Source organism: the organism of the source record quoted next, unplaced genomic scaffold (genome assembly GCF_019419815.1).
Source record: "Pyrus x bretschneideri cultivar Hongxiangsu unplaced genomic scaffold, Pyrus_bretschneideri_v1 Contig1, whole genome shotgun sequence".
Lineage (NCBI taxonomy): Eukaryota > Viridiplantae > Streptophyta > Magnoliopsida > Rosales > Rosaceae > Pyrus > Pyrus x bretschneideri.
This window is the reverse complement of record NW_025999390.1, coordinates 11,483,952-11,498,214: the sequence shown is the minus strand read 5'-3', so window position 1 is coordinate 11,498,214 and position 14,263 is coordinate 11,483,952. Positions and strand designations below refer to the sequence as shown.

At 39.9% G+C, this 14,263-nt stretch overlaps 2 protein-coding genes across 2 annotated transcripts; one reads left to right on the top strand and one right to left on the bottom strand.

Moving 5' to 3' along the window:
• Positions 1–1,530: 1,530 nt before the first annotated feature.
• Positions 1,531–6,327, top strand: LOC103962969 (proline-rich receptor-like protein kinase PERK1). Its single transcript, XM_009375746.3, has 8 exons — positions 1,531–2,658; positions 3,431–3,997; positions 4,382–4,468; positions 4,593–4,663; positions 4,854–4,930; positions 5,133–5,280; positions 5,375–5,536; positions 5,699–6,327. The coding sequence occupies exons 1-8, from the start codon at positions 2,085–2,087 to the stop codon at positions 6,020–6,022; spliced, it is 2,010 nt and encodes a 669-aa protein (XP_009374021.3). The 5' UTR covers positions 1,531–2,084; the 3' UTR covers positions 6,023–6,327.
• Positions 6,328–8,443: 2,116 nt separating this feature from the next.
• On the bottom strand, positions 8,444–13,610 carry LOC103962970 (subtilisin-like protease SBT6.1). The gene is made up of 10 exons (XM_048585931.1): positions 12,933–13,610; positions 12,345–12,473; positions 12,051–12,203; positions 11,590–11,706; positions 11,239–11,423; positions 10,797–11,060; positions 9,631–10,702; positions 9,033–9,524; positions 8,863–8,923; positions 8,444–8,753 (listed from the first exon to the last, which is right to left on the bottom strand). The coding sequence occupies exons 1-10, from the start codon at positions 13,500–13,502 to the stop codon at positions 8,662–8,664; spliced, it is 3,135 nt and encodes a 1,044-aa protein (XP_048441888.1). The 5' UTR covers positions 13,503–13,610; the 3' UTR covers positions 8,444–8,661.
• Positions 13,611–14,263: the final 653 nt, after the last annotated feature.

The following is a 14,263-nucleotide window of genomic DNA, read 5'->3' as shown; positions in this document are numbered from 1 at the left end:
TAAAAGTGATTGAGTGTTGATATTAGGTTCAAATCCTACTTATCACTTTATACCTAAATAATAAAAAACCCTAAGCATAACCTGCATCAACCGCTGCACTGTATATAAATGCATGCACCAGTTCCTTCTCATCCCAAATAAAAATAATTAGGTTAAAAACGATGGAACGACACTCGGCAATTGTGGCAGGGGGAAGCAGCCGCAAATATATCAAAGTTCAAACCAAACCAGTAGTTCTGTCTCTCTTGTCAACTGCTCTCTCTCTCTCTCTCTCTCTCTCTCTAAAAAAAGAATGGTTTGTGAATCTTGACATTTCCAAGGGAAAAGTTCATGGTAGATATTTTAGGTTTTGCTACACTTCCTATAGTTTTGGGGTGTTTTTGTACCATACGGAGTGTATTATGTAAAATAACTTTAACAGTATATCAAAATTCTATGTAACTTACTAATTTCAACATTAATGAAAATGCAAAATCAGCACAAATTGCTAAAAATCTAGAATGACATACAACGTTAGAGAAATAAAAAAAATCCAAATTGGGTAAGAACATTATCACCCTTCCTAATTTGTATTTGGACACAGAAATTTCAATGTGAATTGGGTCTGCATGTTGTGTGATTAGATAGCAAAATACCTCACTCATCTTTTTTATTTTCTTTTTTCCACTTTTCCATATGTGGCATATAATATCATGGTGTTCACTAAAAACAAGTGCACAATATCTAATTGAAAAAGGGGTGTGATATCCACATATCTTATTTTACTTCTCACACACTTTTTTAATTTTCGATCATCAGAACAGATGAATTGATGAAAATAAACGAACAGAAATTATCAAAGGGTGTGTGAGAAGTAAAATGAAGTGTGTGGATAATACACCCCATTGAAAAATATATGCCGACAACCAAATATTTTATTTCAAAAATGGACTATTGCACACACAAAAATAAAAAATAAAGAGGCTAAATTTTTAAATAAAAAACAAAACAATATATTATTAATAGAAAATAAATACATTAATCAACATTTAAATAATTATCTAATTATAAAAATTACATCATTTAATCACATAATTTAATCTAAAAAATATAATCCGATTGTGGATAAAAAGATCCATTTATATCGAACGAGGAAAAAGATCTAATGACTTCAAAATAATTGAACGAGGAGTCATATGAGGTGGCATTCCAAAAATCTTATTTTGCACTCTAAATTTTTTATAATTAAAAAAAATAACATTTATGAAAAATATAAAATAATATTTTTAAAATATAACTAACCGTTAAAAAAATAATGAAAATTAATTTGTACACATCAAATACGAATATCGTGCAAGAACGACAAAGACAAACAAAAAAATACTCACTTAAGGAATAAAAAACAAAAGCGGTCCCATTTCACTACCAACCGAAACAAAAGAGAACAAAAATCCAAAGAACTTATAATCCCGGCCGAGTAAAAGACGGAGAAACGCGGGGGCCAATCGTGTAGGGCCCACTGCATAAGTCCGCAAGACCAAGCTTCCCACTTGGTGTTTCCATTCTCTCTCTCGCTCTCATCACCCCAAAACCCCGGCTGCTCACTCTCTCTCTCTCTCGCCCTCTCTCCTCCCAGCGCAGTAACAGCTAAAGCACAGACGATGATCTCTCTCTTTCTCTCCTAACCATGTTTCTCTCTCTCCCGCTCCCTCTCTCCTCCCAGCGCAGTAACAGCTAAAGCACAGACGATGATCTCTCTCTTTCTCTCCTAACCATGTTACTGAGGAATTCTTATTGCTATGAAACAAAAGCAGAAAGAAAAAAAAGCAACAAAAATACCTTCTTTTAATTCCCAAACCAAAAAAGCAAACGCTATCTGTCTGTGTTTCTCTCCCTCTCCCTCCTCTCTACTTTCTCCATTAAAACCACTCAACATTCTCTCTCTGTCTCTCTGTCTCTACTTTTTCTAAAGAAAGAAACTGGAAAAGGATCGAAGCTTTTGATTCGGCGGAGGCCCAGAGGACTATTTCCCAACTATCCATTTTCTTATATTTTATTTTACAAGTACCCATTTCATTAGATTTGTCTGAATTTTACATCGAACAATGTCGGCTCCGGCGCCGTCGACCAACACAACCTCGCCACCACCACCCACAGCTCCGGCGCCTTCTACGACTCCGAGTGCACCGCCTCCATCGACTCCGAGTGCACCGCCACCAGCGACACCGAGCGCGCCACCACCAGCCACTCCGTCGTCACCACCACCACCGTCTTCGACCACACCCACACCCACACCACCATCGACAACTCCACCTCCAGCCTCTTCTGCATCTCCGCCGCCGCCGACATCAACCACTCCCTCTCCTCCACCGCCGAAATCAACCACCCCATCTCCTCCACCGCCGAAATCAACCACACCATCTCCTCCGCCGCCGACTGGTTCGGGTTCTACGCCATCTACCCCGTCAAAGAGTCCTCCGCCTCCGCCACAATCGTCTTCGTCGCCGTCGCCACCATCTTCAGGCTTGGACACGGGGGTTATAATCGGGATTGCCATCGGGGCTGTGGCGATCTTACTGGTGCTGAGTCTTCTCTGCATTTGTTGCAGTAAGAAGAAGAAAAGGAGAAGAAGTGATGAAGAGTATTATATGCCTCCGCCGCCGCCTCCTGGGCCCAAAGGTATCAACTTTCCGTTGGTGTTTTTTTTTACATTTTCGATCTGCGTTTGTTGTTTCGTTTGAGTTGGGTTTAAATTTAATTTCATTTGGAACGTTTTGATTGCTCTGCATGTAAAATTTGATGGATATGATTAGACTTTTTGAGTTTTGAAGTTTCGATTGAGTGAAAATTAAGAACTAAAACCAAAATGGTTATCAAACGGGGCCTTCGTGAAGTGGTTTTTGACTAAGATTTTTTGCGATATTGGATCTGGTCATTGGATTAGAAAATGCTCTTCTGCATTTCTCCCTCAAAGGTCATTGATTTGCATTGTTGTTGATGTTTTTGGGCGAATATCTGAATTCGTGACATCTGCATGTCTGATTTTATGAACTACTATAAAGTACCGGGGAGTCTGGTAAAGCATGATTTTATGGTCGTTACCATATCGTGTTAAGTAGCCGACCCCACTTAGTAGAAAAAGGCTTTGTTGTTGTTACCATATCGTGTTAAGCATCAATTAGAAACATTTCCAGCCTGTAGTACTCTGACTTGAGTTATGAATTTTAGTCTCAAACTTTATAATATGTTGTGTTCTTTTATGGTTTTTCTTTTGTGGTTTGTCTTGTTGTTTTTGTTTCTGGCACTCATTAACTTATTCGAGTGTGAAAGAATGTGTTTCTGAGGAAGGTTTGCCTTTGACTGCCAATGAATCCTCCGTATATTATTATTGCTGTGAATTATCCAGCTCGAATTGAATACTGATATCCCAGTGTTTGTTGGTATTTTCCAGTTGACCCATATGGTGGTCCGCCGCATGAGTGGCAACAAAATGCTCCTCCGCCTGGTAATCATGCAGTCACACTGACGCCAAAGCCATCTCCACCACCACCAGTAGCAGCACGGCCACCACACTCACCACAATATAATCCAAGTCCGGGAGCAGCACCACCACCACCTTTCACAAGCAGCAGTGGAGGTTCTGGTTCCAATTATTCAGGGGGTGATCTACCCCCACCACCACCTCCACCAGGCTATACCTTGGGATTTTCTAAAAGCACATTCACATATGAGGAACTAGCATTGGCAACTGAAGGCTTCTCGGATTCCAATCTTCTTGGTCAAGGTGGATTTGGATATGTACACAAAGGAGTCCTTCCAAATGGGAAGGAAGTAGCAGTCAAGCAGCTGAAAGCCGGAAGTGGGCAAGGGGAACGTGAATTCCAGGCAGAAGTTGAAATTATTAGCCGTGTACATCATAGGCATCTTGTTTCATTGGTTGGATATTGCATGACTGGATCCGAGAGACTACTGGTTTATGAGTTTGTTCCCAATAATACTTTGGAGTTTCACTTACATGGTACGTTTGTTTTTGCAGCACATAATATTGAATTTGTGATTATAAACAATTAAACAACTTTATAATCAAAATTAAAACAGTGAATCTATTATGTCTTTGTAGTTTGTAGTTAGGGTGCACACACACAAATATAATATTGTATTTCGCATGTGGTCCAATATCCTAGTGGATAGGGTGTTGGGTTTCCATCCATGTGTTCCGGGTTCGAAACTCCCCTTCCCCTAAATTATTATAATAGTTTCGAACCCTCTCGCCTCCCCTTAATAATAATAATAATAATAATAATAAAAGGTAGTTGATAGACCGTTGCTTGATTGTTTTTACCATGGCGATGTTGGTGCATACTTCTGGTTACAAGGATCTGATAGAATATTCATACTGCAGGAAAAGGGCGACCTACCATGGATTGGTCAACAAGATTAAAAATTGCTTTAGGATCTGCCAAAGGAATAGCATATCTTCACGAAGACTGTAAGTTATCCATGTTTGTGCACACTGCACACACACAAGTGCACTTGAAAATAATTACTTTAAATTGGTCCTTGACATCTGAACTCTGGATTTTACATCATAATAATCTGTAAATGTTATGCAGGTCATCCAAAAATCATTCATCGTGATATTAAAGCAGCTAATATACTTTTGGATTTCAAGTTTGAGGCAAAGGTATGGACTGTGCATCAGTGAGGGATCAGCCATTACTATGCCTCGTCAATTTGACGGTTAAATTATGTTGACTTAGATATATCGTGCTCAGATTTGATCTGTACTATATGATTTATTTTAAGATGATTGGGTGATCATGTCAAGGAATTTTTAGTTCTATATAAACTGAGATTCACTGTCTTTGGCTCAGGTTGCGGATTTTGGACTTGCCAAGCTTTCGTCCGATGTTAATACTCACATTTCCACCCGAGTGATGGGAACTTTTGGGTAAGAGTTGTGAAACCCATTCCTTTCATATTGAAATTCCCAATGGACTTGGTTATCATAATGATTTTAGTTTAAGATTGACCCAAAGTATGACCAGGATTTTATCAAGATTGAGGTCTCAGGTTGAGACTCTTGTAAACGTTGTTTGGTGTGGTAACCAGATATCGTATTATTCATGTTCTTACATGCTTGCTACCTTCAGGTATCTAGCTCCGGAATATGCTTCAAGTGGAAAACTCACTGACAAGTCAGATGTTTACTCCTTTGGTGTTATGCTTTTGGAGTTGATTACTGGACGCCGGCCTGTTGATGCATCTCAAACTTACATGGAGGATAGTTTGGTAGACTGGGTGAGTAAAAAGTCTCTTTGTTTGTGAATAACTTGTGGACTGTGGTTGGTTTTTTTAGAGAATGACGACTAATGAGAGAGTTGTGGAATTGCAGGCAAGGCCTGTGCTAAATCGAGCGTTGGAAGAAAGAAACTTTGATGAACTGGTTGACCCTAAGCTTCAAAACAGTTACGACCCCAATGAGATGGCTCGCATGGTTGCTTGTGCTGCAGCTTGTGTACGTCATTCTGCACGGCGTCGACCTCGAATGAGTCAGGTAAATTTTCTTAAGTAAGAGGTTAATCTTTCATGTTCCGCGAATGAATCTTCTGGATGTCATGGATCTTAGTTGATCTGCATCCATTGGACAAGCAAGGTTTTCAAGACCTACCAGGGTTCTGTAATGTGTCTTCTGACCATATTTACTCGATACACGCAGGTTGTCCGAGCTTTAGAGGGCGACGTGTCTCTTTCTGATCTCAACGAAGGAATCCGGCCTGGGCAGAGCAATGTCTATAGCTCTTACGGGAGCTCAGACTACGACACAAGCCAATACAAAGATGACATGAAAAAGTTCAGGAAGATGGCATTGGGAAGCCAGGAGTACGGTGCTAGTAGTGAGTATAGCGCGCCCACAAGTGATTACGGTTTGTATCCATCTGGCTCAAGCAGCGGGGAAGGCCAAAGCCGCCAAACCACCCGAGAAATGGAGTTGGGAAGGATAAAGAAAACCAACCACGGTTTTAGCAGCGGAACCTCTTAACGGCCAGTGCACAAATTTTTTTTCCTGTAAAGAGTTACCCCTTCCCATATTCTTAACACACCTCTTTATCAACATTGATTTCAAGAACACAGCGTGTTTTAGCACCGGTTCAATCTATTTTTTCCCCTCTTCGAAATAATCGAGTTTTCGGTTTTCGGTTTTACAGTGTCTGTAGCAGCGCTTATGCAGCAGTCAACAAAAGATTCTTTACCAATTCTTTTATTTGTGGTTAATCTTCCTTCTTTCACAGATTGTTCCCAAACATCTCTTATAATAGTTTCTTATCATTACAATTTTTCCAGACACCAATGGTTTCAAGTTGTGTTCCGAATTTTCCTTGATTACCTTTGTATACTCAATGTCGATGCATATTTAACTGTTGAATTTGATCTAACGGTTTTTTGCCCGTTTTTATTGGATAAAATTCAATTGTCGAACACTGAGTTTTGTTCTTCTTCAAGATAATTGGGACCGTAAAAACCCTACCACCTGTTGTTCAAGATTATTGGGACCATAAAAACCCTACTACTACCATGCGTGCAAGGTTTTGAATGATGGGTTTGGTTTGCTGAATGCCATTCATCATGAAAGTTGAAAGCCAAACCCTAACCCTAACCCTAAACCCTAAGGGGGCGTTTGTTGCGCCGGACTATCTCGGACTGGATTAGCTTCAAGGATTAATCTGGATTGGCTTAGACTAGACTAAACTGGACTAACTTAGTGAAGCGTTTGGTGCAGTATTAAACTAAGAAGCTGGATAATAACAAATTCTAATATTATATTGTTTAATATATAAATTATTAATATTTTATTATGATCTTATTTTTTTCTCCATCTTTTCCTACCATTTCCGTCACACTCTCTTCCTCTTCTCTCAGTTCTTTGTCCCACCCTCTCCCTCTTTTTTTCCTCTTAGACCTCTCAATTCATGTATCTTTCTCATTCCTGGTCAAACTCCTTATCGATTTCAGTCTCTATTTCTCTGTCCTCCCTCCCTCTCTAGCTATGCGTTGTTCGAATGGAACCTCACGGCTCCAATTTTTCCGACAAGTTGCAGGTTTCCCGATGTGGTTTCCGACCAACCCTCGTTAAATTGGATGAAGTTAGCACCGCCAAAAAATTCATCACCATCCCTGGACAGAGATCTTAGCTTTGCATGCTCGAATCTGTTATGGATTTGAAGAAGTCCAAACAGGCCGAGACTTCCAGGCCATTTTTTGGCCACATTCGACCACATTTTGGCCTCGATTCAGGTAGAATCGTAAACTTGTCACTCCTAGCTTCAATTTTGTATATTTTATATGAAAGTTGGTTGTGAAATGGATTTGAAAGAGAGTCGGAAAGTTAATGATTGATCTAGGTGACCAGACATGACGAGGAGTCTGTCGGGAGTGGTCGTTGAGCATGACAAGGACGAGAAAGAGAGGATAGTCTTAGCTAGTCCCATGGTTATTGAGGGGTCTCGCTAAGACCTCTTAGTGAAGGATTTTGTCCATGCTAGTCCCCTTTAGTCTCATTAATGTTAGTCCCAGCATGGAACAAACACGGTATTGGACTAATAGCTAGTCCAGTCCAATCCAGTCTGACTTAGTGAGGGCAAACAAACGCCCCCTAATGGAATCTCGCAGCCCACCGTCCAACAAAGCAAAAAGTTGATCATCTGAACCCATTCAGCCTGGTGGGGACTGACTATGTTGTAGGGGCCTCCCTACTTGTATTCCTATAAAGTACATGGAAATTTTGAAATATTACCGGATAATCTTCGTCAAGTCACGTTATTTGTTAGAGGAGACTATCTCGCAAGTCGCAACTAAAGATAATTGTACCATGATATCTTTAATTATAAAAGAGTTTTCTTGTACGAATTTTACAAGAGAGTTCTTCTCATATGCAAGAGGTTTTTATCGACGCATAACCACCAGTGTCTCGGTTGTACAAAAATAGGGAGGGAGTCGTGAGTGTAGAGAAATTCTAGAGTCTGACACTTAACCACGTGTTTGTACAAACCCTAGTCACAAAAAAAAAAACAAATTTTAACGAAAAATTTATGGTACTGTTCACTTTAACAAAAAAATTACATTTTTACATTAAAAAGTCAATCCTGATACTATTCACTTTACTCTTTATTTTGTCCTTATTATTAAAACTTAAAATTTTCAAACTCTTTTCATTAGTTTTCTTAAAAATTTACACGTTCACCCGGCCTCACTTTTTGTCACTGCCCTCTCTCACACCACACCCATAGCCCACCACATCCGGTGGCCTCACAAGAAGCCATGTAGCTGTATAGACGTGTTCCAAAGGTCACATGTATATTTTCTGCATTTGAAAGGCAGCTTTCACAAGTTTGGGGTTGGTGTGACCCAAATGCAGGAAATCCCAACAAGAAAGGTTATCAAAATTCTTGCCTAATACTCTTGATTAGCATAAATACAGTCGATTAAAGGAAAGCAAAATTTGTTGTATCAAATTCCTTACAAATACAAAATCATTTCCTGTGATCCGACAAGACTCTTGTATTACTGAATCCATGTCACAAAGAAATTCTTTCGGTAGTGTGACAATATTACAAGAACAACGCCATTAGAGATTCAAGGCCTCCGAAAAAAGGGCTATCGGAAAAGAAAAATCATCTGGAACTACAAATTAGAATACCGACCGGAACCAGATCCTTTCCTTCGCCGCCGTCGTTTCTGTCGGATTCTCCAAAAGCTCAAAAATACCAGAAGACCTATAAATAGCAGCCAAGTAATTTAAAAGTAAATGACTATCCGAAAAACCAAAAGAAAAAACATGTATATGCTTCTTTTCAGGAATTGGAGGACTAAATGATCACTTACCAGTTACAAGAATGATCGCAGGAACAAGCCAATGAGTAGGAACTAACACAGGCATGTCAAGCTGCAGGAAGGATTACAGGAAACTTTCAGCATCATGTAACCGTGTGATAGTATGTTGTGACAGTAAAAGGAAGAGCGGAAAATATCGTTTTCTAACCATTCTGGCTTACCTCGTCCCCATAGAACAGGCCCAAGTATCCCAAAGGATCACTTCTACTTTCCACACTCAATTTGGTACGTTTTGAATTGGAAGTATCGGCTGTAGAATTTAAACCTCTATCCAAGTCAACCACGGAATAACCCGGTAATCTTCTGTTTGTTCCCCTGACCTGTGAACTGTAACCTTTCGTTCCCCAGATTTCAAACACGGAGTCACTCCCACACATCAATTCCTTTCCCACAACAGAAGAATATGTAGAGAAATTCACATCAGTTCTACGAGACGGTAATTGGTTCTCTGCTATATGTAAAGGTGAACTTTGTTTAACTGAGTTTGAGAAAAGCACGGGGTCTTTGATGTTTCCACCGGTGAACTCTAATATTTTCCTCAAGAGCCAATAACAATTTGTCACCATATGACTGCTGTCCAAACAGTTAGAGTCTCCATAGACTACAACACGACCTTCGCCCACCTCAACAAGACCAAGAATAGGAGAATCTGCCTGCATTGATCAACAGGCATCATAATCACCATCACATATGAATCATGATTGACTTCAATTATTAAAAAAGTAGGGAAAAAATGAATTAAGTAGCCTTTGAGCTCACCGTGGTCATCTCAGGAGTCCGAAGTACATTTTGAGTGGCCCCACTCTCAGAGCTATCCATGAAAGGGAACTTGTGCACATAACCACCTCGTGGAAACCTCACAATATTCGTTCCAGATGCATATCGACTATGCTCACCATTAATAGAAAAATCACCATTCAGAATCTTATCTCCAAATGCAATCCCAAACGGAGCTAAAAGGTCATTCAATGCTGGAACATTTGCGCCACCAGTGACTGGAGTCCACCAGCTCCGTGTGTTATCATCAAAGAATCTCATCTTCACCATTGTGTCCACATTATACCATTCAGAAAACACCACTAATCCCAGTCCAGAATTAAGAACATCGTCTCGCAGCTTTTCAATCTCCTCCTGAAAGTACTCTTCTTCAAGATCTACAAGAAGAAGTGTACCATACCGGAGAGCATCAAAGCAAGTAAATGGCGAACCTAGTGTTTCGACATAATACCCAGCGTCTCGTAACATGTTGAACATAATGTGAAAATTCGTATGCAGGTGATCCCCATGCCAGTCAAGAATGTCATTACGAACATCCAAAGAATCTCTAGGGATATAACCTGGAGGGTATTTAATGCTGTGAAACTGATCCCACAAAACTCGTTTCGATCTTGGTGGAGTTGGGACAATATTCAATTTCAACTGAAGCACACAAGTACTAATCCGAGTATCCGTCTCTCCTAGAGCTGGAGGACTGTACACCCTAAGAGTAACATTGCCTCCAATCTCTCCAGAAAATTGTGCACCTTCTTCCTTAATTTGCATGTGAAGAGCTAAATAACCAGTCCAAGGCCAAATAACTTCAGAATAAGTAAAGTGAATGCTCAAAAGATTCCCTACATCATCCGAAGGATCCCATGTGGGTGGACTTTCAACGTAGCCTATTACACCCATTCCATTTAGAATGGTAGCATTAAAGATAACAGGCATGGCACCTGCATAAAGGGGCTGACGACAGAAGGGCCAAGAGTAAGGGCAATCTGTATAATCGAGAGTGCTAGGGAAGATGCTGGCACGAGGTTGGTAACTCTTGAGGATTTCGTATGATTCTAACCTGATCAAAAAGTAAAAAAGTAGATTAAAAAAACCATAAATGTCAACGCTGGATATTAAGGCAAAAAGCAAGGGGACTATAATTCAGAACTTACAGATCAACCCTGCCTGCACCCTGCTCATACATATTCGGACCAGAAAGCTTTGCAGCACCCTCAACCAGTGCTTGTTTCATGCTTGCTGGATTTAAAATATCCTTCCTATTGCTCACAGGGATAACACTGACGAGAAGACATACCATACCAGCAACCACAGGACTTGCCACACTTGTGCCCGATAAGCTTTTACAGCCTGTACTGATCTTGGATCCCATGATGTCCCGTCCATATGCAACAACATCTGGCTTCACCCGACCATAACTGTATGAAGAAAACTCAAATAGTTCATGCTTTGCACATTCAATGTTATAACAAAGATAGCTAGTGCAGCTAAAAGAATAACAAAGGATTGGATATGTCTCAAGATCAGTTAAAAACCTTGGGGAAGGAAAAAATAAAGCAATCACAATACGCAGTATGGAAGAAAAGATTAGATTACCCATGTGGCATCTCCCATGTACTCATGCCACGTGACGAGAAAGAAGCAATGTGATCACTGTAGTCAATGCCACCAACACCAATGACATCACTTTGGTCTGCTGGATTGTTTAGAGTTCCGTAAAGCGGTCCATCATTTCCAATTGCCGAAACCATAATTATGTTGTTTGCCGTTATTTCCCAAACCTGGTGAGGAAATCAGCAGCAAAAAGCTAAGCAAAATACGTTTCATGATTCAAAAGCAAAAGTATAGTATATGCCCACAATTGTCTGAATGCAATCATTGATGAAGATCAAAAGCTACCACACTAAAGTTCTTTACGCAAAATGGAAAACAACAAGGAAGCCTTACCTTCTCTACAAATGGGAGGTCCAAGTAATCAGGTCCACCTATACTGAGATTTAGCACATCCATATTGGTCGCAATTGCATAGTTGAATGCGTCAAGGAACCACGATGTGTATGATACCTGCAATAAGCTGAATACAAGCTTCTCATAATTTTTCTAAATTTGATTGACCAAATGAAACAACATGAAGCCAAGTATTTCAAATTATAGCTTGGCTTGTATATCATAGGCCGAATACAAAGTTTACTGAATCTCGCCTCCAAATCAATTCGTCCAAAACGATATCTTATAAAGTAATATTAATGAATCAACAATGCGTATATGTGCAACGCAAAAACACACTTCACCCACCTATGGGATAAAACGTGAAATATGAATGTAACTTTGTATTTTTCCCTTGGTATGCTATTCTATTCTAGTCATAATGTCATGCCAATAATTCTCCCATTGTCCGATGTCATTACCTGTGCATCTGTAAACACACGAAAAGCATAAATCTCTGTGTCAGGAGCAAAACCGAGACACTCAGCATCTACACCAGCAATAACACCAGCAACAAATGTTCCATGCCCAAGGTTGTCATTCAAAGTATCTTCATTTGTCCAGTTTGTGCGCTCCTGCATAATTGCTCAAAATTTAACACCGCGAAATTTTATTGGAATCAAACAAACATGTATTAGGGTAACTAATGCCGATTAACCGACTGAAAAAACACACAAGGGAAAAAGACTCCAACCTCTTTTCCCCTAGGAAATTACCTTGATATTACGAAAATGCGGGTGATCTGCTCGAATTCCAGTGTCAAAGATAGCCATTTTAACTTTTGCACCAGCATATCCTTTTTCCCAAAGGGACTCCGCCCCAAACATTGAAGTAACTTGAGATCTCTGCAAGAATAAAATTGACCTAAGAGGGTGAGTTAAGGATAAAACATTAGGGAATTCTCCAAGAATCAAACAAACGAGGAACACAGCCAGAACTGTCTCAAAACTTAATTCCAAAACTGCCTGTTTTCGAGACACATAAAGAATGGTGTCTCCATGTCAATATACAAGTTTCTTCGAAAAAAAAAAAAAAACAAAGTAATGCATTCAATACGTCCTGCAATTATCGAGTTAGAAATCAAAACATGTGCTTTTGGTAGTTTATAAGCTTCCACTACAAAACAAAAACAGACCAAAACTCCATTTCGTTTTTGGAATCTTTAACACCCACGAAAACCCAATTAGGAAACACTTCTAACTTACTCAAAACTAATACGATAAACAATCATTAATAAACATCAAAATCCCAACTTCAAGTTTCTTACTTTTTCCTAAACTTTACACAAAATCCCCAAAACCCACCTGAGACATGAGCCGCCTTCTCCAGCTAACCGAATAATTACTTGCGGCCGAGTAAAATGCATCCCCGTCGGCTTCACTGAACGACATCGCCGTCAAAATCTTACCCGGCCGCTTCTCCCCATCGACAAAAGCCCCAACTTTGTCCCTCTTTCCCTCAGCAAGCAAACCCCTCCCATACCTCACATCCGCATTCACATCCTTCACCATTCCCAAGCTCCCAATTTCTGAAACCACCGTCTCTCTCGACGATTCTTCAATCCAAACCAAACCGAAATCCGTCGGGTACTTCTTCGCCGGGTTGTTCCTCTCGATCCAATCCCACCCATCGGATCGCACACTCGATTTCAAATACTCTCGGAGCTCCTCCGCCCTCCTGTATTCAACGAATCGAACGACGTAGTTTTGGCGGTTTGTCTCGGAACCCGACGAATTTGGGGGAAGGTTTACGTTTAGGGTTGGGGAATTTTGGGGTTTGAAGCGGAGGAGAGAGCTGGAGATGGAAATGGAAACGGCGATGACGACGAAGAGAAGAGAAAGTGATGAAGTAGCGGCGCGAGGAGGAGCGGTCATGGTGACGGCGGTGCTATGGAGATTGGCGGAGCTGAGGATTCATTGATTTGGCGGGAAAGGTCCCGCATCGGAGAAAGAGAATGCCGGTCGGTCCGGAGAGTCTCTGTTTTTTTGGTCAAAACGGAGAGTCTCTGTTAATCTCAGTTTAACTTGTCTTGTTTCTTTGTACTTTGTCTACTACACGTAAATAATATAGATTTTATTATCAATAATTTAATTTCTTTTCATACCACATCTGGCCACCAAGTTCTACTATTTGTTGAACGGCCCATCAATTTTTTTTTTTTGGTCGAATGGACCTTCACTTTTGATCCTTATGATTTGGTATTCACTTGTAGTTCAAGGCCACATTCAAAATTTCTTCTAATTGCTTGATTAAAAAAAGAGTTAATCTCAGTTTACTATTATTAAGTTTCGTGGTTTTCAATATTTGGTACATAAAGTTTTTTTCGTCCTAGAATCATATCACAAATCTTAATTTTGAGAGAATCTCATATATCTGTTAAGTTGGTTGGTAAGTCTGTCATTGACTGATTACGTAATGCCCACGTGGACAATGATTGGGCATCACATGTCAATATATACCAAAGTTGAAAACCACAAAACTTGAGGGTAATAAGCTGAGATTTACCCTAAAAAAATGTGTTTTTTCAAATTGAAGGGTATTAATGAATATTTCAGATATCTATTTACTCATTTCTTTTATTTTGACATTAGACTCTGAAATTTAGCCTATTTATTTTCTGTTGTTAGTTTAAACG